The 26863-nt window shown below is 42.8% G+C and overlaps 1 protein-coding gene and 1 pseudogene across 5 annotated transcripts in view; one reads left to right on the top strand and one right to left on the bottom strand.

The window, feature by feature from the left end:
• The window catches only part of BCL2L13 (BCL2 like 13), a 48005-nt gene that overhangs the window by 4029 nt on the left and 17113 nt on the right, over positions 1-26863 (top strand). For 3 of the 5 annotated variants that reach the window (XM_066234501.1, XM_066234500.1, XM_066234504.1), the window contains 3 exons: positions 9208-9315; positions 14424-14580; positions 20975-21044. In XM_066234501.1, coding sequence (XP_066090598.1) covers positions 9208-9315; positions 14424-14580; positions 20975-21044 — 335 coding nt within the window. The remainder of the gene's footprint in view (positions 1-9207; positions 9316-14423; positions 14581-20974; positions 21045-26863) is intronic. The other 2 variants (XM_066234503.1, XM_066234505.1) reach the window with 2 other exon arrangements.
• Positions 21918-22053, bottom strand: LOC136309668 (U2 spliceosomal RNA; annotated as a pseudogene).

Genomic DNA, 26863 nt, shown 5'->3' on the forward strand with positions numbered 1-26863 from the left:
GGAAGAAAGAAACAGAGAGGAAGGAGGGGGGGTGGTAGAGAAGCAAATGGGCGCTTCTCCCACGTGCCCTGGCCGGGAATGGAACCCGGGTCCCGTGCACGCCAGGCCGACGCTCTAACGCTGAGCCAACCGGCCAGGGCCTACTTATTTACTTTTATAGCAAGTGAAAGACAGACAGGAACAGATGGACAGGAAGAGAGAGACATGAGAAGCATCAACTCATATTTGTGGCACTTTAGTTGTTCATTGATTGATTTCTCATATATGCCTTGACTTGGGGGCTCCAGCCAAGCAAGCAACCTTCGGCTTCAAGCTAGTGACCTTTTGGCTCAAGCCAGTGACAATGGGGTAATGTCTGTGATCCCACGCTCAAGCCAGTGACCTTGGGGTTTTGAGCCTGGGTCGTCAGCATCCCAGGCTGATGCTTTACCACCACCTGGTCGGGTCGTTGATTTTCTTTGCATTTTTTTTCTTTAAGTCTCCCTTCCTTAAAGTTGTCTGGGGGTTGTAGTAACACTGGAACCTGAAAACCATCATCATAATTTGGTAACTTTGGAATTTGGTTGGTTTTTATTTTTTAATATTTATTTTTGCTTTGATTGTTTTTCAAAAATCTGGTTTTTTACTTACTAGTCTAGTATGGTGTTGTTTGTGGGGTGTTTGTTTTTGCTATTGAATGAATCATTGAACAATGTTAGCTATGTTAGCTATATGTTCAGTAGATGTTTTAAATTTGATTATAATTATTTGGGTTGTCTAGAGCAGTATTTGTTAACACTAATTGCCTGAGTACTTTTTTTTTTTTTCTGACAGAGACAGAGAGAGACAGATAGTGACAGACAGACAGGAAGGGAGAGAGATGAGAAGCATCAATTCTTTGTTGTGGCTCCTTAGTCTCCTTAGTTGTTCATTGATTGATTTCTCATATGTGCCTTGACTGGGTGCTGCAGCAGAGTGAGTGACCCGTTGCTCAAGCCAGCAACCTCATGCTCCAGCCAGTGAGCCTACACTCAAGCTGGCAACCTCGGGGTTTTGAACCTGGGTCCTCCGTGTCCCAGTCCAATGCTCTATCCACCACGCCACCCCCTGGTCAGGCCTGAGTACTTACTAAAACAAAAATTATGGAGCCCTTTAATGTGCCCCCACTTGGGGAGACATAGATTTAGGAAGACTTTGCTCTGGAAGTTCTAGTCCGTACAACTGAACTAAATCTGTTCGGGTATATTTCAGGGCAGGCATATGTTGAGTTTTGACTCACCTGACTTCATTTGATACTTTTTTTTTTTTTTTACAGAGGCAGAGATAGACAGGGACAGACAGGAACAGAGAGAGATGAGAAGCATCAATCATCAGTTTCTCGTTGCGCGTTGTGACTTCTTAGTTGTTCATTGATTGCTTTCTCACATGTGCCTTGACCGTGGGCCTTCAGCAGACCGAGTAACCCCTTGCTGGAGCCAGCGACGTTGGGTCCAAGCTGGCGAGCTCTTTGCTCAAGCCAGATGAGCCTGCGCGCGACCTCGGAGTCTCGAACCTGGGTACTTCCGCATCCCAGTCCGACGCTCTATCCACTGCGCCACTGCCTGGTCAGGCTTCATTTGATACTGAAGTGGCTGGGATTTAGTGTGCTCTGGTATTTTATCTTTTTTTTTTGACAAAGAGAGAGAGAGAGGGACAGATAAGGACAGATATGCAGCAAGGGAGAGAGATGAGAAGCATTAAGTCTTCGTTCTGGCACCTTAGTTGTTCATTGATTGCTTTCTCATATGTGCCTTGACCTGGGGGGCTATAGCAAAGCAAATGGCCCCTTGTTCAAATTAGCGACCTTTGGGCTCAAGCCAGTGACCATGAAGTCATGTCTATGATCCCATGCTTAAGCCAGTGACCCCACGCTTAAGCTGGTGAGCACATGCTCAAGCTCGATGAGGCTGCACTTAAGCCTGAGACCTTGGGGATTCGAACCTGGGTCCTCTGAATCCCAGTCCAATGCTCTGTCCACTGCACCACCCCTTGGTCAGGCGGGTCTTTTATCTTTTGAAATATTTTTCTCTGCGTTTATAGTGCAGGCTTTGTGCTGCATTGGTGCTACTACATAGTTATCTATGCTTTTGAAAGTCTGGGAGGGAGGTTGATTAAATGAAAATCACAGAATTCATCTGTCATTGGTTAACTAAATAAATAATCTTTGTGCCCTGATAGCAGTGGACTTTTTCCGGTTTAGGTTTTCCACATGGGTTATGATTGACTATGACAACTTGTCATGTGCCGTCAGCATCACAGTCTCATGAAAATAGGCTTTCCTGTGATCAGCTGCTCTTTAATCTGGTGGGGTGAGGCCTGTGGGGCCCAGATGGGACACTGTTGACTGTTTTTAACATTTTAAAATTTATTTTTGTGAGAAGAGAGGTGGGGGGGGGAGAAGAGAGAGAGAAAGAGAGCAAGAAGGAAGATGGGAGGAGGAGCAAGAAACATCAACTCCCATATATGCCTTGACTGGGCAAGCCCAAGGTTTTGAACTGGTGACCTCAGCATTCCGGGTCTACGCTTTATCTGTGGCACCACCATCAGTCAGGTGCTGTTTGCTTTTGTTACTTACTTTGTGGCATGGTTGTGGTTGGGCGTGTGGGTGTGGAGGTGTTTTAGGTATATAGACTCCAAAAAGAGGCAGATGACAGGTAAACATTGATATCTTCCTTATTTTTGACCATGCATCAGCAATTATAATTATACATTTTAGAATTTAGTAATTTTACTACCAGATGATGTACTTTCTTTTTTTCTTTTTCTTTTTTTGACAGAGACAGAGAGAGAGTCAGAAAGAGGGATAGACAGATAGGAACAGGAACGGAGAGAGATGAGAAGCATCAATCATTAGTTTTTTGTTGCGACACCTTAGTTGTTCATTGATTGCTTTCTCATATGTGCCTTGACTGTCGGGCTACAGAAGACCGAGTAACCCCGAGTAACCCCTTGCTCAAGCCAGCGACCTTGGGTCCAAGCTGGTGAGCTTTTTGCTCGGGCCAAATAAGCCCGCGCTCAAGCTGGTGACCTCGGGGTCTCGAACCTGTGTCCTCTGCATCCCAGTCCGACGCTCTATCTACTATGTCACCGCCTGGTCAGGCCAGATGACCTACTTTCTAATTTTGTTTCTGTATGATTTATTTGAATCCAGGCAAGTCATTTAAATTTTCCAAATCCCATATTTTTCATGTGATGAGGAGGATGAGCTACACAGGTTTTACTTGACAGACCTTTCCAAATCTAAAAATCTGTGATTTAGACATTGATTAAAACTGTCATAAGCATGGAGATCTTTTTGTGTGTGTGTGTGTGTGTGTGTGTGTGTGTGTGTGTGTGTGGCAGAGACAGAGTCAGTGAGAGGGACAGATAGGGACAGACAGACAGGAAGGGAGAGAGGTGAGAATCATCAGTTCTTCGTTGTGGGCCTGACCTGAGGTGGTGCAGTGGATAAAGCATCAACCTGGAACGCTGAGGTCGCCGGTTTGAAACCCTGCACTTCCCTGGTCAAGGCACATATGGGAGTTGATGCTTCCTGCTCCTCCCCCCCTTCTCTCTCTCCCTTCTCTAAAATGAATAAATAAAAAGAAAAAAAAATTTAAATGCCTAAAAAAAAAAAATTCTTCGTTGTGGTTCCTTAGTTGTTCATTGATTAACTTCTCATATGTGCCTTGACCAGGGGGCTACAGCAGACCGAGTGACCCCTTGCTTGAGCCAGCGACCTTGGGCTCAAGCTGGTGAGCCTTGCTCAAACCTGATGAGCCCGTGCTCAAGCTGGCGACCTCGGGGTCTCGATCTTGGGTCTTCCACTCCCAGTCCGATGCTTTATCCACTGCGCCACCACCTGGTCAGGCTCGGAGATCTATTTGAGGTCTTTTTCTTTTTGTTTCTCATTCTCAGTATCACAATTTCATCACTATAAATAATGCTCTACTTACTGTCTGTCCTATGTATGTGGTTGGTCTGTATTATTATTCTCTTACATAAAGTGATTTTTCTTTCTTTTTTTTTTACTCCTTTTAACTTTTGTCATATGAGCTAGCTTCAAAATATACTGATATCTTTGGGGTTTTTTTTCTTTTAATTTTTTTTTTTTTTTTTTTTTTTTTTTTACAGAGACAGAGAGAGAGTCAGAGAGAGGGATAGACAGGGACAGACAGACAGGAACAGAGAGATGAGAAGCATCAATTATTTTTCATTGCGCATAGCGACATCTTAGTTGTTCATTGATTGCTTTCTCATACGTGCCTTGACCGCGGGCCTTCAGCAGACCAAGTAACACCTTGCTCGAGCCAGCGACCTTGGGTCTAAGTTGGTGAGCTTTGCTCAAATCAGATGAGCCTGCGCTCAAGCTGGCGACCTCGGGGTCTTGAACTTGGATCCTTTTGCATCCCAGTCCTATTTATCCACTGTGCCACCGCCTGGTCAGGCTATCTTTGTTTGTTTTTTTTGTTTGTTTGTTTGTTTTAAGAGACAGAGAGAGGGATAGACAGGGACAGACAGACAGGAATGGAGAGATGAGAAGCATCAATCATTAGTTTTTCGTTGCACATTGCGACACCTTAGTTGTTCATTGATTGCTGTCTCATATGTGCCTTGACCCTGGGCCTTCAGCAGACCGAGTAACCCTTGCTCGAGCCAGCAACCTTGGGTCCAAGTTGGTGAGCTTTTGCTCAAACCAGATGAGTTTCAACCATGTTCAAGCTGGTGACCTCGGGGTCTTGAACCTGGGTCCTCGGCATCCCAGTCCGACGCTCTATTCACTGCGCCACCGCCTGGTCAGGCTATCTTTGGTTTTTAGTTGGGCTGAATTTATATATAACTTTCACTTGTCTTTTTAATTTTATTTTTATGATAATACAAGAGCTCACAGATATTTATTATTATATTTATTATTATTATTTATTTATTTTTTTGTATTTTTCTGAAGTGAGAAGCAGGGAGTCAGAGACAGACTCTCACATGCGCCCAACCAGGATCCATGTGGCATGCCCACTAGGGCGTGACGCTGTGCCCATCTGGGGTGTTGCTCCATTACAATTAGAGCTATTCTAGTGCCTGAGGCAGAGGCTATGAGCCATCCTCAGCTCCCGGGCCAACTCTGCTCCAGTGGAGCCTTGGCTGCAGGAGGGTAAGAGAGAAACAGAGAGAAAGGAGAGAGGGAAGGGTGGAGAAGCAGATGGGTGCTTCTCCTGTGTGCCCTGGTCAGGAATCGAACCTGGGACATCCACACGCTATGCTGACACTCTACCACTGAACCAACCAGCCAGGGCCATATTGTCTTTTTTTTAGATTTCCTCTTTCCCCAGAAAAGTTGTCATCGATACGTGTATATCTTTTTTTTAATGTTAATACTATTTTATTCATTAAATGCAATTTAAAAAAAAAGATTTTATTTATTCATTTTAGAGAGGGAAGAGAAAGAGAGAGAGAGACAGAAGGGGAAAGGAATAGGAAGCATCAACTCCCATATGTGCCTTGACCAGGCAGGCCCAGGGTTTTGAACCGGCAACCTCAGGGTTCCAGGTCGATGCTTTGTCCCCTGTGCCACCACAGGTCAGGCCTACACATGTATATCTATACATTGTAATCCTTGAATTATCATCACAATGACAGTGATAGCTGTCACTATCAAGTATTTGAGTATGTTTTTTAGTGAAGAGAGAGAAGGGAGAGAGAGAAAGACAGGAACATCAGTCTGTTCCTGTATGTGCCCTGACCGGGGATGGAACCGGCAACCTCTGTGCTATATGTTGATGTTTTAAATCAGCTGAGCTAGCTGGCCAGGGCTACCCTTCACTTTTAAAATGAGCAGAATGCTTGACTCCAAAGCTTATTTTCCATTGTACTGAGCTGTGTTCCAGCAAATCAGAGGGAGAAAGACAATTTCATTGAAAGAAATAAGGTTGATTTAAATTAATTTACCAGTCTGTGTTGCCTTGTTTTACTTATGTTACAATGTATTCTGAGGATCACTTTACCTAGTGTATGGTATTAATCACTGCTGTTGCAGATCCATCTAAAGCTACAAACTACTTTGAAAATCAAAAAAACACAAAAAAAACCCCACAACCCACTATAATTATAAACAATACTTGAGACTTATTAAAGGTCTATCCATAAGGGAAATAAGCAAGTCTCTTTAAGACAAATATTGTATGCTTTTACTTATATAAAATAGTCCAAATCATAGAGACAGAAAGTAGAGTAGTAGTAGGTGTCAGGGGTTGGGTGGGGGGAGGAGGGAATGAAGGGTGAGTATTTAATGGATATAAAGTTTGAGTTTTATAAGATTCTTAGAGCCATCTGGAGATGGGGTAGTGGTGTGGGGAGCATTACATCATGACTATATTTAATATTACTGAACTAAACACTTAAAATGGTGAAGATGATAAATTCTTCGTCATGTGTATTTTACCACAATAAAAAAAATTGGGGGAAAAGAAGCCTATCTATAAAGATTTATAAAAATTTATACAGATTACCTTCTATCTGGGATAAATTGTCTCTAGATTTTGCATAATGAATTATATCTTTTTTTGGGGGGTAACGTTTTATTTATTTTTCTTTTGAAGGAGAATTTTTATTACTTTTATGTACAGAAGATTCACCAGTATGTACTTAGCCGATCTTGGTGGCCAGTTCCTTAGCCTTGGCTTTTTCCAGCTTGGCAACCTGTGTGAGGGCGACAGTGGTGCAGGTCTCCCTGTGGACTCGCCTCCCCAGCGTCCTTCTTGTTAGCGCTATAGGGAGCCCCCCTGCCCCCCCATCTATGTCCCTGCACAGGCAGGGAAACTACCAGCTCCATGGGATCCATGTCCTGTGTAGTCACTGCCGCTGGACTTTCTTGTTCTCACCAGGGTAGTAACAGTGTTAGCCCCTGCTTGAAGGACAGGTGGCCTCTTGGTGAGGACATGTCCTTTGCTGGCAGCTTTTTCACAACCTGGCCTCTGCTTCTGGTCTTGCTTTGTCTCTGGTCTGTGCTGTGGGCCAGCGTGAGCTGTTTGAGTAGTTGTTTGGTGGTCCAGGGCCTGGGTGATCTGGTTACGTTTGGAGGCACTTTCAGATGCTTGTAGAGAACAGCCTTTGTCACTGCAGCCTAATGTAGTGGGGCCACTGTAGAAAGTGGGAAGGGTCCCTTTGGGCTGGCTGTCCTGTCCAGTGCCAGAATTCTTGGGCCTTTCTCTAATGGAATTTACCACCTTATTGGTCTCTTGCTTCTTCACAACAGCAGAGCCAGTGCCGCCTAGTCCCTTTCACCTTCTTTCCTTCGGCATCTTGGGCGGCGGAAGGAAAGCTTGTGCAATGTGTTAAAGTCTTTATGTATGTAGTTTCATCTAGTGTATTTTTTTATTGATTTTAGAGAGACAGAGAGGAAGGGGAAGAGAAAGAGAGACATACACAGAGTCAGGAAGGGAGGGATGAGAAGCATCAACTCGTAGTTGCAGCACTTTAGTTGTTCATTGATTGCTTTCTCATATGTGCCTTGACTGGGGGGTGAGGGCTTCAGCCAAACCAGTGACCCCTTGCTTAAGCCAGCAACCATTGGGCTCAAGCCATCAACTGTGGGATCATGTTGATCCCACTCTCAAGCCAGTGACCCTGTGCTTGAGCTGGTGAGCATGTGCTCAAGCTGGCAGCTTCAGGGTTTCAAACCTGGGACCTCAGCATCCCAGGTCGATGCTCTATCCACTGCACCACCACCATAAAGCATAAGCTTATCTTTGAATACAGAATTTTTTGCATGCAAAAATGAAAACATGAATGGCTAATCTCTCTCTTATAAATTGTCCGTAGTAAAAAACAATGGTATGAGCAACTGGAAAAGTACTGAAAATGCATTGTTAAATACAGTATTCTGAACAGGAGGGGTAGGGAGTGTTGTATTTGAATTTAGTGTTTTAGAAGAAATAAAGCTTTCCATATATCTGAGGCAGGAGAAATTAGTCAAATATCTGGTCTAATTTTTTCCTTCAGACTCTTTCCCTTTGTCCTCTCTTCTGTGCTAGAAACCAAGACCTTCCTTTTCTTTTTACTACATGAAAATATTCATAGTTTTCTTAAATTGGAAGATGTAAATTTTTTTATGGCACTAGGTTTCCTCTTGTGTTGCAGTTTGCATGAAGATAAGGTTCATGGCCTGACCAGGTGGTGGCACAGTGGGTAGAGCGTCGGACTGGGATGCGGAGGACCCAGGTTCGAAACCCCGAGGTTGCCAGCTTGAGCACGGGCTCATCTGGTTTGAGCAAAAGCTCACCAGCTTGAACCCAAGGTCGCTGGGTCCAACAAGGGGTTACTCGGTCTGCTGAAGGCCCGTGGTCAAGGCACATATGAGAAAGCAATCAATGAACAACTAAGGTGTCGCAACACACAATGAAAAACTATTGATTGATGCTTCTCATCTCTCTCCGTTCCTATCTGTCTGTCCCTGTCTATCCCTTTCTCTGACTCACTCTCTGTCTCTGTAAAAAATAAATAAATAAATAAAATAAATAAAGATAAGGTTCATGAAGGGTCAGTATCAAAAGATACTATCACTGGTCTAGACAACCTCTAAGGCAGGGGTCCCCAAACTTTTCACACAGGGGGCCAGTTCACTGTCCCTCAGACCATTGGAGGGCCAGACTATAAAAAAAACTATGAGCAAATCCCTATGCACACTGCACATATCTTATTTTAAAGTAAAAAAAACAAAATGGGAACAAATACAATATTTAAATTAAAGAACAAGTAAATTTAAATCAACAAACTGACCAGTATTTCAATGGGAACTATGCTCCTCTCTCTGACCACCAATGAAAGAGGTACCCCTTCCGGAAGTGCAGCGGGGGCCGGATAAATGGCCTCAGGGGGCCACATGTGGCCCGTGGGCCGTAGTTTGGGGACCCCTGCTCTAAGGTTTCCTGTCCTAAATGTCAAAATGTTTGAGATACTTCCTTCCCAACCCAACGAGAGATGCAGGCACAGCCTGCATGAACGTTTTGTGTTCAGATTGTCCTAAGTCCCAGTCACAGCTTCTCCATGGTAGTGGTGTAGCCCAAGCCTCACCTCCCTCATCTTGTAAGTATCTCCCAGCCCTACCCTTGAGAATAAGTTTTAATATTATAGTTTTGACTTAATAGTTAAAATACTACCCATAGTCTAATCGCTTCTCTCTCCTTCTGTCAATAGTAACGTTTTTGTTGGTTTCAGGAGTTCTGCGACCTGTAGCTTCACAATCTCCGGATCCAGAAGTTCTATTAAAAGTTAAAACTGAAATTGAAGAAGAGCTAAAGTCCCTGGACAAAGAAATTTCTGAAGGTCTCTCTATTCTTATTTTTCTGGTTAATTTGAAGATTCTGTTTGGTGTGGTTTACTTTGATTTTTTTACAGTAGAGTGCTCTCAACATTATACCACTTCATCGGTATAGGATTATAAGGGTGAAACGAGTGTCCTCTCATTTTTCTTTCTTGAGGGATATGCTTCTAAATGTTTTCTAACTGTACCTAACAGTTTAAGATTATTTATTTTTTTACAGAGACAGAGTCAGTGAGAGGGATAGACAGGACAGACAGACAGGAATGGAGAGATGAGAAGCATCAATCATTAGTTTTTCGTTGCACATTGCGACATTTTAGTTGTTCATTGATTGCTTTCTCATATGTGCCTTGACCGTGGGGCTACAGCAGACTGAGTAACCCTTTGCTCGAGCCATCGACCTTGGGTCCAAGGTGGTGAGTTTTTGCTCTAACCAGATGAGCCTGTGCACAGGTTGGCAACCTCGGGTCTCGAACCTGGATCCTCCGCATCCCAGTCTGATGCTCTATCCACTGCGCCACCGCCTGGTCAGGCTGTACCTAACAGTTTAGATGCAGCCTTTTCTGGTGGTAAGTGACGAGCTAAACAGTCGTCACTTCAGTGTTGTTCAATAGCAACATTAAAGGGAAACGTGTAAGTAACAGCTTTCAGCCTTGTGTGTATATATGCTATAGACAGCTGTAATAGTAATGTAGATGCAATGTTATAGCCCTATATTTTGCATTTAACTTTACATTATAAACCTTTTTTTGTTTGTTTATTTTTTATTTTTATTTTTTGTGGCAGAGACAGAGAGAGGGACAGATAGGGACAGACAGGAAGGGAGAGAGATGAGAAACATCAATTCTTTGTTGCAGTTCCTTAGTTGTTCATTGATTGATTTCTCATATGTGCCTTGACCGGGGGGCTACAGCAGACCGAGTGACCCCTTGATTGAGCCAGCGATCCTGGGCTCAAGCTGGTGAGCCTTGCTCAAACTCGAGCCCGCGCTCAAGCTGGCACCCCGGGGTCTTGAACCTGGGTCCTCCGCATCCCAGTCTGACGTTCCATCCACTGCACCACTGCCTGGTCAGGCTACATTATAAACCTTTAAAATAGTTATTCTTATTCGTAGTTACATGAAATTCTGTGTATTGAATGACTATTTATTCAGTCATTCCCTAATTATTGAGGGGATCATTTGGGTTATCTCTTGTTTTGCCTTCTGTAAATCAAGATACATTGAACATCTTGTCCACTGATTTCTTTTATAGCTTTATTTAGATATATTTTACATACCATAAAATCTGTCCATTCAGTTGTAAAAAGTGTACACCAATCACCATTGCCTAAATTTAGAAAAAAAATTTTTTTAAATATTTTATTTATTGATTTTTAGAGAGAGGGGATAGAGAGAGAGAGAGAGAGAGAGAAGGGGGAGGAGCAGGAAGCATCAACTCCCATATGTGCCTTGACCAGGCAAGCCCAGGGTTTTGAACCGGCAACCTCAGTGTTCCAGGTCGACGTTTTATCCCACTGCTCCACCACAGGTCAGGCCAATTTAGAAAATTTTTAACATTCTAAAAAGAAACACTATACACATTAGCATATGCCTACCAGCCCTCCATCCCCACCCCAACCCCACACCACCTCTACCTGATTTGCCTTCTATCTCTGGGCATTTCCCTATTGTGGATATACACATAAATGGAATTATATATAGTGTGTCCATAAAGTCGTGGTGCACTTTTGACTGGTCACAGGAAAGCAACAAAAGATGATAGAAATGTGAAATCTGCACCAAATGAAAGGAAAACCCTCCCAGTTTCTGTAGGATGATGGGGCAGCATATGCACATGCGCAGATGATGACGATGACGTAACACTGTGTATACAGTGGAGCAGCCCACGGCCATGCCAGTCGAGATGTGGACGGTACAGAGGAAAGTTCAGTGTGTTCTGTGGCTCCCTAAATTCGAATCTGTGACCAAAGTGCAATGTGAATATCGGCGCGTTTATAACGAAACACCACCACATAGGAATAACATTACTTGGTGGGATAAGCAGTTGAAGGAAACTGGCAGTTTGGTGGAGAAAACCCATTCTGATAGGCCATCAGTCAGTGACGAGTCTGTAGAGGCTATACGGGATAGCTACCTAAGGAGCCCTAAGAAATCTGTGCGTGAGCCTACATCGAACTATACTGAATAGGTATGAAACTGGCAGAGTTTTCCTTTTATTTGGTGCAGATTTCACATTTCTATCATCTTTTGTTGCTTTCCTGTGACCAGTCAAAAGTACACCATGAGCCCTGGCTGGTTGGCTCAGTGGTAGAGTATTGGCCTGGCGTGCAGAAGTCCCGGGTTCTATTCCCGGCCAGGGCACACAGGAGAGGCGCCCATCTGCTTCTCCACCCCTCCCCCTCTCCTTCCTCTCTGTCTCTCTCTTCCCCTCCTGCAGCCGAGGCTCCATTGGAGCAAAGATGGCCCGGGCGCTGGGGATGGCTCTGTGGCCTCTGCCTCAGGCGCTAGAGTGGCTCTGGTCGCAACATGGTGACACCCAGGATGGGCAGAGCATCGCCCCCTGGTGGGCGTGCCGGGTGGATTGGTCGGGCGCATGCGGGAGTCTGTCTGACTGTCTCTCCCCGTTTCCAGCTTCAGAAAATTACAAAAAAAAAAAAAAAAAAAAAAAAAGTACACCATGACTTTACGGACACACTGTATTATGTGGTCTTTTGCAACTGCTTTTTACTTAGCATAGTTTTTTCAAGGATCATTCATGTGGTAGCATGATAATATTTCATTATGTGGATATATACCACCATTTGTTTTTCCATTTATTAGGTGGTGGACATTTAGGTGGTTTTTTTTGTTTGTTTCTTTTTTTGTGTGTGTGACAGCCAGAGGGGGACAGATAGGGACAGACAGAGAGGGAGAGAGATGAGAGGCGTCAATTCTTCGTTGCGGCACCTTAATTATTCATTGATTGCTTTCTCATAAGTACCTTGACGGGGCTACAGCAGAGGGAGTGACCCCTTGCTCAAGCCAGCAACCATGGGGTCATGTCTATGATTCCATGCTCAAGCCAGTGACCCCACGCTCAAGCCGGCAACTTTGGGGTTTCGAACCTGGGCCCTAGGTTGACCCTCTATCCACTGTGCCATACCTGAACAGTCTCCTTTATCAACATTATTAATTGATTAACGTTCCAATTCTATTTTAAGCCTTTGCCCACTTCTGATAGTGATACTTATACAAAGTAAAATGGGGAAAAAGCCAAAAGAAGAAAAAAAGCAACAAAGGCTGAATTACACTCACCTCGTTGAACCCCCCCATATTAACCAAGACTGATCATTATAATGGATGTCCTTAAACTTGCTCAGACAGCAATATAATTGTGAACTTGGCAGCCATTTGCATCTTTCTTGGAGGCAAGCACATTATAAAAAAATAATGTACTTCAGCCTGACCTGTGGTGGTGCAGTGGATAAAGTGTTGACCTGGGCCTGACCAGGCGGTGGTGCAGTAGATAGAGCGTCGGACTGTGATGCAGAGGACTTAGGTTCGAGGCCCTGAGGTCACCAGCTTGAGCATGGGCTCATCTGGTTTGAGCAAAAGCTCAGCAGCTTGGACTCAAGGTCACTGGCTTGAGCAAGGGGTTACTCGGTCTGCTGAAGGCCCAGGGTCAAGGCACATATGAGACAGCAATCAATGAACAAGTAAAGTGCCACAATGAAAAACTGGTAATTGATGCTTCTCATCTCTCTCCATTCCTGTCTGTCTCTATCTATCCCTCTCTCTGACTTTCTCTCTGTCACTGTAAAAAAAGACCAAAAAAAAAGTGTTGACCTGGAACGCTAAGGTCGCCAGTTCCAAACCCTGGGCTTGCCTGGTCAAGGCACATATGGGAGTTGATGTTTCCTGCTTCTTCCCCACTTCTCTTTCTCTCTCCCCTTCCCTCTATAAAATGAATAAATAAAATCTTAAAGAACAAAAAGAAGAACTAGTATATTTCACAGTAAAATTTACTGCCTTCTAGGAGCAAGTCATAGATTAATGTAGTAAATACTTTATGGAGATTATTGGTAATTCTTGGGAGTGAATGTAATCTGCTTGCTTCACTGGGATTCTGTGCCCTGAATCCTGTTTGTACCTGGAACAACAATGATTCTGCTTGTTTTCCTGCAGTTAGGGAGTGGCTACATCAGAATACTATGGAGTAAAGAACCAGATAAGAGGCTGGTAGTTTGAGCTCAGGGGAACAGGGCTGTGTGACACTTCTTCTGAGTGCAATTTGTGTATTTGTTAACTTTTGTTGTTTTAACATTTATCCACATGCAGGACTAAGGAATTAGAAAGTTCATTTAAAAAAGGTAATGAGCCTGACCTGTGGTGGCACAGTGGATCAAGCATCAACCTGGAACCATGAGGCCTCGCCAGTTCAAAACCCTGGGCTTGCCCGGTCAAGGCACATATGGGAGTTGACGCTTCCTGCTCTTCCGCCCTTCTCTCTATATCTTTTTTTCTCTCTAAAATGAATAAATAAAAATAATTTTTAAAAAAAGGTAATGAAGTTTTGACCTCATAGCTCGGTTGGTAGAGCATCATTCCAGAGTGCAAAGGTTACTGGTTCATACCCGGTAAGGGCACGTATGGGAACAGATTGATGTTCCTGTTTCTCTCTTCCCCCCCTTCCTTTCTCTCTAAAATCCATAAAATAAACATTAAAATTAAATTTTTAAAAAGGAATTAAAGTAATGGACTTATTCTCTAAGGTACCTTAAAAACAAATGTTAAGAAAGGAATGATGGATCTAGGAGTTGCCTCTTATTTATCATTCTTATACTACTTTGTTCTGTAGTAATACACTAAATTGGCTTGTGTATTTTAACATTCAATTTAGTCTTTTCCTTCTCTTAAAACTAAGATTTCCTATAAAAATATTTCCTTTAAATTTTTTTTTCTAAATTTAGGACCTATCCAGTTATGTGTTCCGGATAGGGTTAATATTCCCTAGTGATTATCTGTCCTTTGTAAGTGGCTTACAGTTTAGCTCATTCTCAGTGGCAGGTGTCTTATAGCACAACTTCTGATATTATTTACTGACCTAGGTTTTCTTCTTCCTTTCTTCAGCCTTCACCAGCACAGGCTTTGACCGGCACACTTCCCCAGTGTTCAGCCCTGCTCACCCAGAAAGCTCAGTAGAAGACTGCTTGGCTCATCTTGGAGAAAAGGTGTCCCAGGAGCTGAAAGAGCCTCTCCATAAGGCATTGCAGATGCTCCTCAGCCAGTGAGTTACTTTGCTGAGCGGGATCTGCTGCTCTGAGCAGTCTCTGTGTTGCTCACGCAGCACGGGGTTGGTTAAGTGTTACATGAACGGTGTCCCTTCTCTTAGCACTACTTCACTTCTTTTGCTTTCCCAAAGCAGCTCTGTTGTGTTTTGAGTGACAGTGCTTGCATCAAAGAAGTGATTTAACTGTTGCAATGTGGATGTGATCGTTGGTACTTTCTCGTTGAGCTGCTGGGTTTCAGCAGGTGCTTCCACTGAACTGTAAATACTTTGTCCTGCACTTTCACTGTGACTCCAGTGGCCAACACAGTTTTCATGGCTACAGTTTCATGCCTTGTGCTGTGAGATTAATATTATGTCTGTATTTCAGGTGTCCCAAATGTAGCTGAACTTTGGGGGTGCACTTTTGCCCATGGAACTATGCCACATTCTTAGAGTGGGAACTTCACTCTTAGCTGTGGTTCTCATTGTGAAAGCTAAAGGCAAAACGCTCACAGTGAGAGTGTATTAAAATAGAACCAAATCATTTTATAAATCTTAAAAAGTCATTTCCCCTAATTCTCTACTGAGAATCACTAAGGAATTGGTATGAATTAGAAAAAATATTTGTTTTAATAAAGATTGACAACTGTCTAAAACAGGATGACTACTGTTGTTTTGCTAAGTTACTATTGTAGCAAGGTAATTCCTTTTATGTAGGCAAAGTTCATACATTACCATTTATTAGAAGAAAGCAGTATGGGTTTAAGAAAGATTCAGTTTGTTTCTGAATATTCCAGTGACATGAGCAAATGTAAAAATTCAGATTATGCATAGTAACAGAAAACAGTGAAATGAACATCATATTTGGGCCTGTAAACCTTCTATATAGGAAAGTTTAAAAATAAAGTGTAGTCTGACCTGTGGTGGTGCAGTGAATAAAGCGTCGACCTGGAAATGCTGAGGTCGCCGGTTCGAAACCCTGGGCTTGCCTGGTCAAGGCACGTATGGGAGTTGATGCTTCTAGCTCCTCCCCCCTTCTCTCTCTCTGTCTCTCCCTCTCCTCTCTAAAATGAATAAATAAAAATAAAGTGTGGAGAGATGATAATATTATGGTTATTGGGGAATAAAACTTAATAGAACATTTGGATGTATGGCAGTGCCTTTCAAAGTGTTCTGTGGAGCCTCTGGGGCCATGCAGGGGTGAGCACAGGTGAGCTGGGTGAGTCTGTCAGGGCCTCTCCACTTCTCTTAAAGCAGAACTGTTATGCTTTCATAGACTTTATATATTGGCATTTCATGTAAGATTTGAAGAAATTTGTGTGCCAAAACAAACAAGACCTATAAAGGCTATTAGGACTGGGGGTAAAATAACATAGATATATAAGACAAAAAATTCTGTTTCCAATTTTAATACAAACTATTTGTAGCTTTGAGTAAACCATTTTACTCTATATCAGTTTATCCATCTGTTAATTTTTTTTTTTTCTTCTGAAGCTGGAAACGGGGAGAGACAGACAGATTCCTGCATGTGCCCGACCGGGATCCACCCGGCACGCCCACCAGGGGTGATGCTCTGCCCCTCTGGGGCGTCACTCTGCCGCGACCAGAGCCACTCTAGCGCCTGGGGCAGAGGCCAAGGAGCCATCCTCAGCGCCCGGGCCATCTTTGCTCCGATGGAGCCCAGGCTGTGGGAGGGGAAGAGAGAGAGACAGAGAGGAAGGAGGGGGGGTGTGGAGAAGCAAATGGGCGCTTCTCCTATGTGGCCTGGCCGGGAATCGAACCCGGGTCCCCCCGCACACCAGGCCGACGCTCTACCGCTGAGCCACCCGGCCAGGGCCTATCGATCTGTTAATTTGAACTTTACTGGGATAGTATAAGCTCTAAGAAGAGAACAGTATTATAGTTTTTAAAAAAGCATTGTTTTTGGAGTCCTTTTCATGATATACAAGAAAAATTGATATATTTTCACTGCAAAGTGGTATTTTAAAAATATCTTGTCTTTGAAGAATATTTATTTTTCCTTCAAATGCTGAATACTGATATAATTATTTATGAAATAGGTACTTCTGGTTGTATATCAGTTAGGCCCCTGAATAAATTTTTTTCAAAAATCTTTTCTTTTTTTAGTGTTACATTTATTTTCAATATTTTTCTTTTACTCAAAGATAAATATTTTTACTTTTCAGACACCTGTTATGTTGTTTACAGACTAAGGGATATTTGATGCAACTTTGAAATGGCAAATAGAAAAGCAAGATCTCAAATGCTTCCTATTTTTTAAGGAATATTGAACCTAATATATACCTCATTTTAGCAGGCAAGAAGAAATACTTTGTTGTTAAGTTTTAATCAATTTTGAAGACAATAAGTGTGATTATCAGAAATACACTTTTGAAAGTTAAGTGCTGTTATTAATACCTCAGAAAGAACTCTCTGATGATGAACTAAAATATTTATACAAGTTCATGGTAGTATCTTTTTTTTTTTTTTTTGTATTTTTCTGAAGCTGGAAACGGGGAGAGACAGACAGACTCCCGCATGCGCCCGACCGGGATCCACCTGGCACGCCCACCAGGGGGCGACGCTCTGCCCCTCCGGGGCGTCACTCTGTTGCGACCAGAGCCACTCCAGCGCCTGGGGCAGAGGCCAAGGAGCCATCCCCAGCGCCTGGGCCATCTTTGCTCCAGTGGAGCCCTGGCTGCGGGAGGGGAAGAGAGAGACAGAGAGGAAGGAGAGGGGGAGGGGTGGAGAAGCAGATGGGCTCTTCTCCTGTGTGCCCTGGCCGGGAATCGAACCCGGGACTTTTTTTTTTTTCCATGGCAGTATCTTTTAAGGTGAAATATTCGACCTCTTCCAGTTTTGTTAAAGTGGGAATTTAATCCCCATCTCTTCTTGTAGGGGAGCTATTTCAAAAGGTTCCCTCCATCCTCCCTTTTCCTTCTTATTCAAGTAGCTCATCAGATAGGGCTAATTTTTCAGCTACTTACTTTTCTATGTATTAGATTTCCTTGAAATGTTTTAATCTGATGGATTGTTTATGTGCATTTGTATGTGCATATAATGTTTCAAAACATTTCATTCTGAAGGATGCTAAAGAACTTTAGCCTGATAGACCACCAGTCAGGACCACTGTGACCCACACTAGTGCCAGACAGTTCAGGAAAGGAAGCAGAGGGAATGATACACGCAAGTAGCTCCTCAGGTAGCATACCAGTAGGTGGGACTGCGCAGTAGCTGCTCAGGTTCAGATTCACAAACACGTTTCTAGCCCAAGGCTTCTAAAAAGTACTGAGATTACTTTGATGGGAATATGCTATCATTAACGTCTTAATACAGAGGTCATCCCTATTATCTCAGCACCACTGTCATATTGACTTTATTTTGATTGTATAAAAGAATGATACCCGTGTCATCAGAACTTTTTCCTGAAATATCTAGACCAACACTGTCCAACAAATATAATGAAGTCATATATATGTAATTTAAATTTTTTCAGCAGCCATATAATAAATTGTATTAAATTACAATTTTAAAAATTAAATTATTTTATATATATATATATATATATATATATATATATATATATATATATTAATGAGAGGCAGGGAGGCAGAAAGACAGACTTCTGCATGCGCCCCTACTGGGATCTACCCTGCAAACCTCCCAGCAGTGGTGCTCTGCCCATCTGGGGCTGCTGCTCTGTTGCTTAGCAACCCAGCCATCTTGAGCACCTCCATGGAGCCATCCTCAGTGCCTGGGCCAACTCGCTCCAATCAAGCCATGGCTATAGGCGGGGAGGAGAGAGAGAGAGAGAGAAAAGGAGGAGGGGGTGGGTGGCAAAGCAGATAGTCACTTCTCCTGTGTGCCCTGACTGGGAATCAAACCTAGGACGTCCACACGCTGGGCTAACGCTCTATTGTTGAGCCAACTGGCTGGGACTAAAATTACAATTTTTTTTTTTTGTATTTTTCTGAAGCTGGAAATGGGGAGACAGGCAGTCAGACAGACTCCCGCGTGCGCCCGACAGGGATCCACCTGGCACGCCCACCAGGGGGCGATGCTCTGCCAATCCGGGGCGTCGCTCTGCTGCGACCAGAGCCACTCTAGCACTTGGGGCAGAGGCCAAGGAGCCATCCCCAGCGCCTGGGCCATCTTCGCTCCAATGGAGCCTTGGCTGCGGGAGGGGAAGAGAGAGACAGAGAAAAAGGAGGGGGGAGTGGAGAAGCAAATGGGCGCCTCTCCTATGTGCCCTGACTGGGAATTGAACCCGGGTTCCCCGCACGCCAGGCCGACGCTCTACCGCTGAGCCAACCGGCCAGGGCCTAAAATTACAATTTTTCTTTTTTTTTTTTTTTTTTGTATTTTTCTGAAACTGGAAACGGGGAGAGACAGTCAGACAGACTCCCGCATGCGCCCGACCAGGATCCACCTGGCATGTCCACCAGGGGCGATGCTCTGCCCACCAGGGGGTGATGCTCTGCCCACCAGGGGGTGATGCTCTGCCCCTCTGGGGCGTTGCTCTGCAGCTACCAGAGCCACTCTAGCACCTGGGAAGAGGCCAAGGAGCCATCCCTAGTGCCTGGGCCATCTTTGCTCCAGTGGAGCCTTGGCTGCGGGAGGGGAAAAGAGAGACAGAGAGGAAGGAGAGGGGGTGGAGAAGCAAATGGGCGCTTCTCCTATATGCCCTGGCCGGAAAACGAACCCGGCTCCCCCGCACACCAGGCCAACGCTCTACCGCTGAGCCAACCGGCCAGGGCCAAAATTACAATTTTTAAAATAATATATTTTATTTAACTTAGTATAGTCAAAAAATAGTCTTAACATATACTCAGTATAATGACTTAGAAATGAGATATTTTACATACTTTTTTTTTCTTACTAGGTCTTTGAAATCTGGTGTGTATATTACACTTCAGCACACCACTAGCCACATTTCAAATGCTCATTAGCCACAGGTGGCATCTAGACAATATTGTGGCATGTGTTAGAACCATAAGCTGAAATATAAGCAGTGTGGCCTTTGGGACATTATCTATGTGGATGTAAATTCCTATATTGCTGCTTGCCAGCCATGTGAATTTGGGATAGTCTCTTAGCTTTTCTGAGTCTCAGTGTCCTAGTATAAATGATAATATTAAATATATAAAATATAAAACCTAACAGTAGTCTACCAGTAGCTGTTACCAGTTGCCTATATTCACAGGCTGAAGAGATCACAGCCCAGAGTGGTCAGAGCAGAAAATACCTTTGGGATGGATTTTAAAATTAGATTCCTCTCCTTCTATTTACATCTATGTTAATAATTTGTCCACAAAAATGGAAGGGTAAATTTCTTGTATTTTTCTGAAGTGAGAAGTGGGGAAGCAGAGAGACAGACTCCCGCATGCACTCATCTAGGATCCACCCGGCATGCCCACTAGGGGGCGATGCTCTGCCCATCTGGTGCATTGCACCATTGCAACTAGAGCCATTCTAGCGCCTGAGGCAGAGGCCATAGAGCTATCCTCAGTGCCTGGGCTAACTTTGCTCCAATGGAGCCTTGGCTGCGGGAGGGGAAGAGAGAGATAGAGAGGAAGGAGAGGGGGAGGGGTGGAGAAGCAGATGGGCACTTCTATGTGCCCTGGCTGGGAATTGAACCTGGGACTCCTGCATGCCGAGGCTGACGCTCTACCACTGAGCCAACCAACCAGAGCCATAAATTTTATATCTATTATCCAAGCTATTGCTGCCTTCATGTTACTTGGTTACCAAGTATTTTGTTGTTAATTTGCACATGTATCCAAGACAGATTATAGTACTTGAAGTCTCTCAATAAATTATTGAGTGAGCCATTGTCATCACTCAGTGTCTTGAGTTTTGGCATGACTAGAGCTTTCATGGAAGTAACCAGAAAAGCTTATTTTCCTGCCCTCCAGGATTTTATGTCATAAGACACCAAGTTTAAAACAGAGCTCCATTTATTGGCTTTGTTTATTTCTACTTCTTATAGCCTCAGTTTGAAAAGCCTTCCAGTGACATACATGTCTCGTTAGTTTTAAATGTTTTAGATTTTTTGCCTTTAAAAATTTTTTAATTGTGCTTTTAATTTTATTAATAAGATTATTTGATCCCATATTAATAATCCAAGTATTTGTGTTTATCTACAACATAGAAACCCTGTTGGTTAAGTTTCAAGCAATTATAAACAATTTGTTATTATTTATTATTACTTGTTAACTGCTTTCCCAAACTGGTAGCTGTGCATCTCAGCCTATGGAGAAAGCTTGAAGAAAAATGTATACCAAGTGTTAAAAGCCACAGTGTTAACTTTTGCAAAAAGTTCAACATTAGAGTAGTGACTGTATATTTATTCATCTGGGAATGTAGAATTTTTCTACTTAGTGACACAGACTTTTAAAAAAAATTTCTACAGGCCAGTGACATATCAGACATATCGGGAATGTACACTGGAGACCACAGTTCATGCCAGCGGCTGGAATAAGGTATTAACCAAATTATCTTTTCTTTTACAAGATTTTAGTGTGTTAATGATAAAGCATGGGAGGAATTGCTAGCATCATATAAGAGATTAAAACTGTTTTTGAATAATGCTGCAAGATTCTGCTTGGCCCAAAAATATATCTTTCCTTAATTCCCCTTCATTTCTCTACTTCTCTGTGTTAGATATGACACGTCCAGATTTTGTTGTTGTTTTTTTTGTGTGTGACAGAGATCAAGGAGCCAGAGAGAGGGACAGATAGGGACAGACAGACAGGAAGGGAAAGAGATGAGAAGCATCAGTTATTCGTTGTGAAACCTTAGTTATTCACTGATTGCTTTTTCGTATGTGTCTTGATCGAGGGGCTGCAGCAGACCAAGTGACCCTTTGCTCAAGCTGGTGACCTTAGGGTTTCAAACCTGGATCCTCCATGTCTCAGTCTGATGCTCTATCCACTGCGCCACCGCTTGGTCAGGCTACCTCCAGATTTTTATGTATTAACATATGAGTGTGTGTTGGGAGAAAAAGAACAGGGCTTCATTTTGGGAGACAGCACTTTCTGGTTCTTTTAAATGAATAAATAATAGCATATGTGTTTTAGAGTTTATAAAGTACTATGTCATATCTCATGATTCTCACAACCATCCTTTGCAGAAGGCAGAATGGATTTTATTAGCTTTTGTTTTATTCTTTATTTACTTAGGTCAAGTGAATGAATAATCAGAGAAAAAAGTTAAATAACTTGCCTAGGACCCCTAAACTAGTAAATATTTGAATTAATGCTAGAGGTAAGATCTTCCAGTTCCAGCTTCAGTACACCATACTGCTTATCCATTATCTTATAATGTATTACCTATCACTTTGAAGAGGCAGTCTAAAGGGATGGCTCAGTGCAGTATGAAGTATGACCCTTAGTGGTAAAGTACTAGGGATGAGAAAATTTGTAGAATTATGTTTTAAACTCGTAAGAACAAATGCTACACTTGATTTTAGCCAAAAGGCTGAGAAGCGATGTAGAATTATTTTTTAAATAGCCACCTTTACTCAGAATTGTTAATAGTATGAGTCAGACCATGGGACCTCACATAACCTAACTGACCTGTATTGTCGTTACTCACCTTGATACAGGTTTTGGAGGCATTATGACATAAATAGGCTTTGCTATTGGACTGTGTTTCAAATATCAGTTTTGCTAAGGATTAGATGCATGTCTTTGGACAGGTTAATTAAGCTTTCTAAATCTTAATTAATTAATTAATTTTTTTCTGAAGCTGGAAACGGGGAGGCAGTCAGACAGACTCCCACGTGTGCCCAACTGGGATCCACCCGGCATGCCCACCAGGGGGCGATACTCCGCCCATCCAGGGCGTTGCTCTGTTGCGACCAGAGCCACTTTAGCGCCTGGGGCAGAGGCCACAGAGCCATCCCCAGCACCCAGGCCATCTTTTGCTCCAATGGAGCCTTGGCTGCAGGAGGGGAAGAGAGAGACAGAGAGGAAGGAGAGGGGGAGGGCGCCTCTCCTGTGTGCCCTGGCCGGGAATCGTACCCGGGACTTCCGCACGCCAGGCTGACGCTCTACCACTGAGCCAACCGGCCAGGGCCTCTAAATCTTAATTTTTACATATGTGAAATGAAGATGATAATAGTAACCTCGTAAGTTTTATGAGAATTAATGACAAAATATATGCTAAATTATATTAGCACATTGTTTGGCACCAGGGTAAACTCTCGGCAAACTAAGGCTATTTTAAACACGAGACCTTGTTTTGAAAAAGTCACAGTTAGGAAGTTTTACTATGTTATGTAGCTGTAAATAATTTGTCAAAATATCTGACTTTTATTTGCTTTCTTGGAAAGAAAAAACCCCTCTCCTACAGACATTTGAAACAGATTTTATTTATTTATTTTGAAGACTTTATCTGAAATTCAAATTTAACTGGGCAGTCTGTATTGTTATTTGCTAAATTGCAACCCCTCCCCGATCAGGTCAAGAGTAGCTTTGCGTTTGGTTTCAAAATTATATTTTACTAAATTCATAATCTAATCTAATCCTCTGTCTGCATCTAGATAATCCATATTTAATTAAAATCAAGGGAAAATTAATTGTGGGCTTTCTGTAGGAAGGAAGAGGGAAGGAAATTAGATATCAAGGACATGCAGAATACTTTCTTAAAAAATCTGAGATAAATAGGTTATTTAACATTTTTCAGTAACTAGCATCGCAGCACATTTGCAGAATTAGAACAGAATATTTTTTCCCTTGGCAACCATGAAGTCCACCTTGTTATAATTAATTCTATTTTCTTTTTGGAGTAGAGATGAAAGCAGCTGGTCACCACATGAAAATACTTCATCTATTTAAAGGCAAATGTTGCCTGACCTGTGGTGGCGCAGTAGATAAAGCGTTGACCTGGAATGCTGAGGTCACCGGTTCAAAACCCTGGGCTTGCCTGGTCAAGGCACATATGGGAGTTGATGCTTCCTGCTCCTCCCCCTGTTCTCTCTCTCTCTCTCCCCCTCTCTCTCTCCCTTCTCTCTCTAATAAGAATGAATAAATAAAATCTAAAAAAGTAAATAAAAAAAAATTAAAGGCAAATGCTATCTCTGAGACTTCTCTTCCTCAGGCCAAATTATATCTGCTCATTTTTCTTCTTTGGTTCTCAATTCCACTTTATCATTTCTGTTTTTCTCTTCTGGCACCATATACATTTTCTCCATTTCTAAAATTATACAAACTGAAATGAGATTTAGTATTCTAATAAGTCCTTAATAGTAAATATAACCATAAATATTGCTTTGGTTATATAATATTTTAAATGTGTGCATTGACCCAATGTGGATAAAGTTCCAATAGTCTCTTGGTGGATTAGGTTCTTCTATATATAGAATCGTGTCATCTGCAAATTATGACAGTTTTAATTCTACACTCCCAATTTGAATACCTTTTATTTCTTTCACTTGCCTGATTTGTCTGGCTAGGACTTCCAGTACTGTGTTGAATAGAAGTGGGGAGAGGAGATACCCCTGTCTTGTTTCTGATCTCAAAGGAAGAACTTTTTGTTTCTCACCATTGAATGTGATTAGTTGAGAATTTGACATATGGCCTTTATTATGTTGAGGTACTTTGCTTTCATACTCATTTTATGGAGTGTTTTTTAATCATGAGTAGCTGTTATGTCTTGCTTTTTCTGATTTTTATTTCTTTTGTTTCATTAATGTGGTGTTAAATCATCCTTGCGTCCTTGGAATGAACCCCATTTGATTGTACTATATTATCTTTTTAATGTATATTCATCAGAGATACTGGCCTGTAAGTTTCTTTTTTGTGTTGTCCTTCCAAGTCTTAATTTGGCTTCTTTATATCCTTGATTAGGAACTCTAGTCATCTATTCTTCAGATGGTTCTCAGGGGTGCTGGTTATAATTTAGTTGTTATTTTGATATGGTCATGGGAGGAGGCGAGCAACACTGACCTACTACACACGTTTATTTCTTTTTAATGCTTTCCCTTCCTTAACCTTTATGTTACATAAGAAATTACTACCCTCTTCTGAAATAGAGTTTCAATTTCCTGTTTCTATATGTTTGTTTGTCATCTTACAGTTTTGTTGTTGTTTTAGCAAGAGAGAGAGACAGGGACAGACAGGAAGGGAGAGATGAGAAGCATCAACTTGTAGTTGCGGCACTTTAGTTATTCATTAATTGCTTTGTCATATGTGTTTTTTGTTTTTGTTTTTGTTTTTTACAGAGTCAGAGTCAGAGAGCGGGATAGACAGGGACAGACAGACAGGAACGGAGAGAGATGAGAAGCATCAATCATCAGTTTTTCGTTGTGACACCTTAGTTGTTCATTGATTGCTTTCTCATATGTGCCTTGACCGTGGGCCTTCAGCAGACCGAGTAACCCCTTGCTCGAGCCAGCAACATTGGGTCCAAGCTGGTGAGCTTTGCTCAAACCAGATGAGCCCATGCTCAAGCTGGCGACCTCGGGTCCTCCGCATCCCAGTCTGATGCTCTATTCACTGTGCCACCACCTGGTCAGGCACTTTCTCATATGTGTTTTGACTGGGGAGATGGGGACTCCAGGCAAGCCAGTGACCCCTTTCTCAAGCCAGCGACCTTGGGCTCAAGCCAGCAACACCATGTCAAGCTGGTGAGCCCACACTCAAGCAGGTGTCCTTGGGGTTTTGAACCTGGGTCCTCAGTGTTCCAGGCTGACGCACTATCAGCTGTGCCACCACTGATCAGGCCATATTACAGTTTTGTATGCTTTTTTCTTTTTTCTTCAGGTGTAAGAACTCCTTTCAACATTTTTTATAAGGCAGGTCTTGTGCTAAGGAACTCCCTCAGTATCTGTTATCTGGAAAAGCCTATATTTATCCTTCATCCTAAATGATAACTTTGCTGGATATAGTGTCCTTGGCTGGTGATTTCTCTCTTTTAATAATTTGAATATTTGATTCTATTCTATCCTTGCTTGTAGGGTTTCTGCTGAAAATTTTGATGATAATCAAGTGGAATTTCCTTTATAAGTTACTGTCTTTTTTTTCCCTGGCTGCCTTGAGAATTCTCTCTTTGTCATTAATTTTTTTTTTTTTTTTTTTCATTTTTCTGAAGCTGGAAACAGGGAGAGACAGTCAGACAGACTCCCGCATGCGCCCGACCGGGATCCACCCGGTACGCCCACCAGGGGCGACGCTCTGCCCAGCAGGGGGCGATGCTCTGCCCATCCTGGGCGTCGCCATATTGCGACCAGAGCCACTCTAGCGCCTGGGGCAGAGGCCAAGGAGCCATCCCCAGCGCCCGGGCCATCTTTGCTCCAATGGAGCCTCGGCTGCGGGAGGGGAAGAGAGAGACAGAGAGGAAAGTGCGGCGGAGGGGTGGAGAAGCAAATGGGCGCTTCTCCTGTGTGCCCTGGCCGGGAATCGAACCCGGGTCCTCCGCACGCTAGGCCGACGCTCTACCGCTGAGCCAACCGGCCAGGGCTGTCATTAATTTTTAATATAATATGCCTTGGAGAAGGACCTTTTTGAATTGAAATAATTACGTGTTCTGTTAGCTTCTCAGATTTGTGGCTTCAGCTCTTTCCAGTTTGGTAAGTTCTCATCAGTTAGCTCTCTGTTCCCTTCCTCTCTTCTCCTGTCATACCAATGATTCTTAACATTATTCTTTCTCACAGAGTCAGATAGTTCTCAGGGAGTTAATTCATTAAAATTTTTTTAAAAGATTTTATTTATTAATTTTAGAGAGGAGAGAGAGAGAGAGAAGGGAGGAGGAGCAGGAAACATCAACTCCCATATGTGCCTTGACCAGGCAAGCCCAGGGTTTCAAACCAGCAACCTCAGTCATCCTGGTGGACTCTATCCATTGCGCCACTACTGGTCAGGTGAAATATAATTTATATACTATAAAATTTACTCTTCTAAAGTGTACCAGCTAGTGGTTTTTAGTATATTCACAAAGTTATGCAGCTCCCTTCACTGTCTAATTCCAAAATATTTTGTTCTTAAAGAGAAACTCTATACCCAGTACTTGTCACTCTGCACCTCCTGCCCCCCACCCCTACCCCTGGCGACATTACTATGCTCTGTCTCTGGGAACTTAACTTGGACAGTTTATATAAATTTGATCATGTAATATGTGACTAAAGTCTCTTTTAATATATAGGCTCACTCTTTTTTCTCTAATTTACTTAAAAGTTATTTGTCCTGTAAAATTTCTTACCTTCTGGGTTGTGTTGACTATATCACTGAGATATCATTTAACATGTTCCTCTATAACTATACATTTTTTTCCCATTGGTAGGTAGGTCTAGAGGCCTAGA

Source organism: Saccopteryx bilineata, chromosome 6 (genome assembly GCF_036850765.1).
Source record: "Saccopteryx bilineata isolate mSacBil1 chromosome 6, mSacBil1_pri_phased_curated, whole genome shotgun sequence".
Taxonomy (NCBI): Eukaryota; Metazoa; Chordata; class Mammalia; order Chiroptera; family Emballonuridae; genus Saccopteryx; species Saccopteryx bilineata.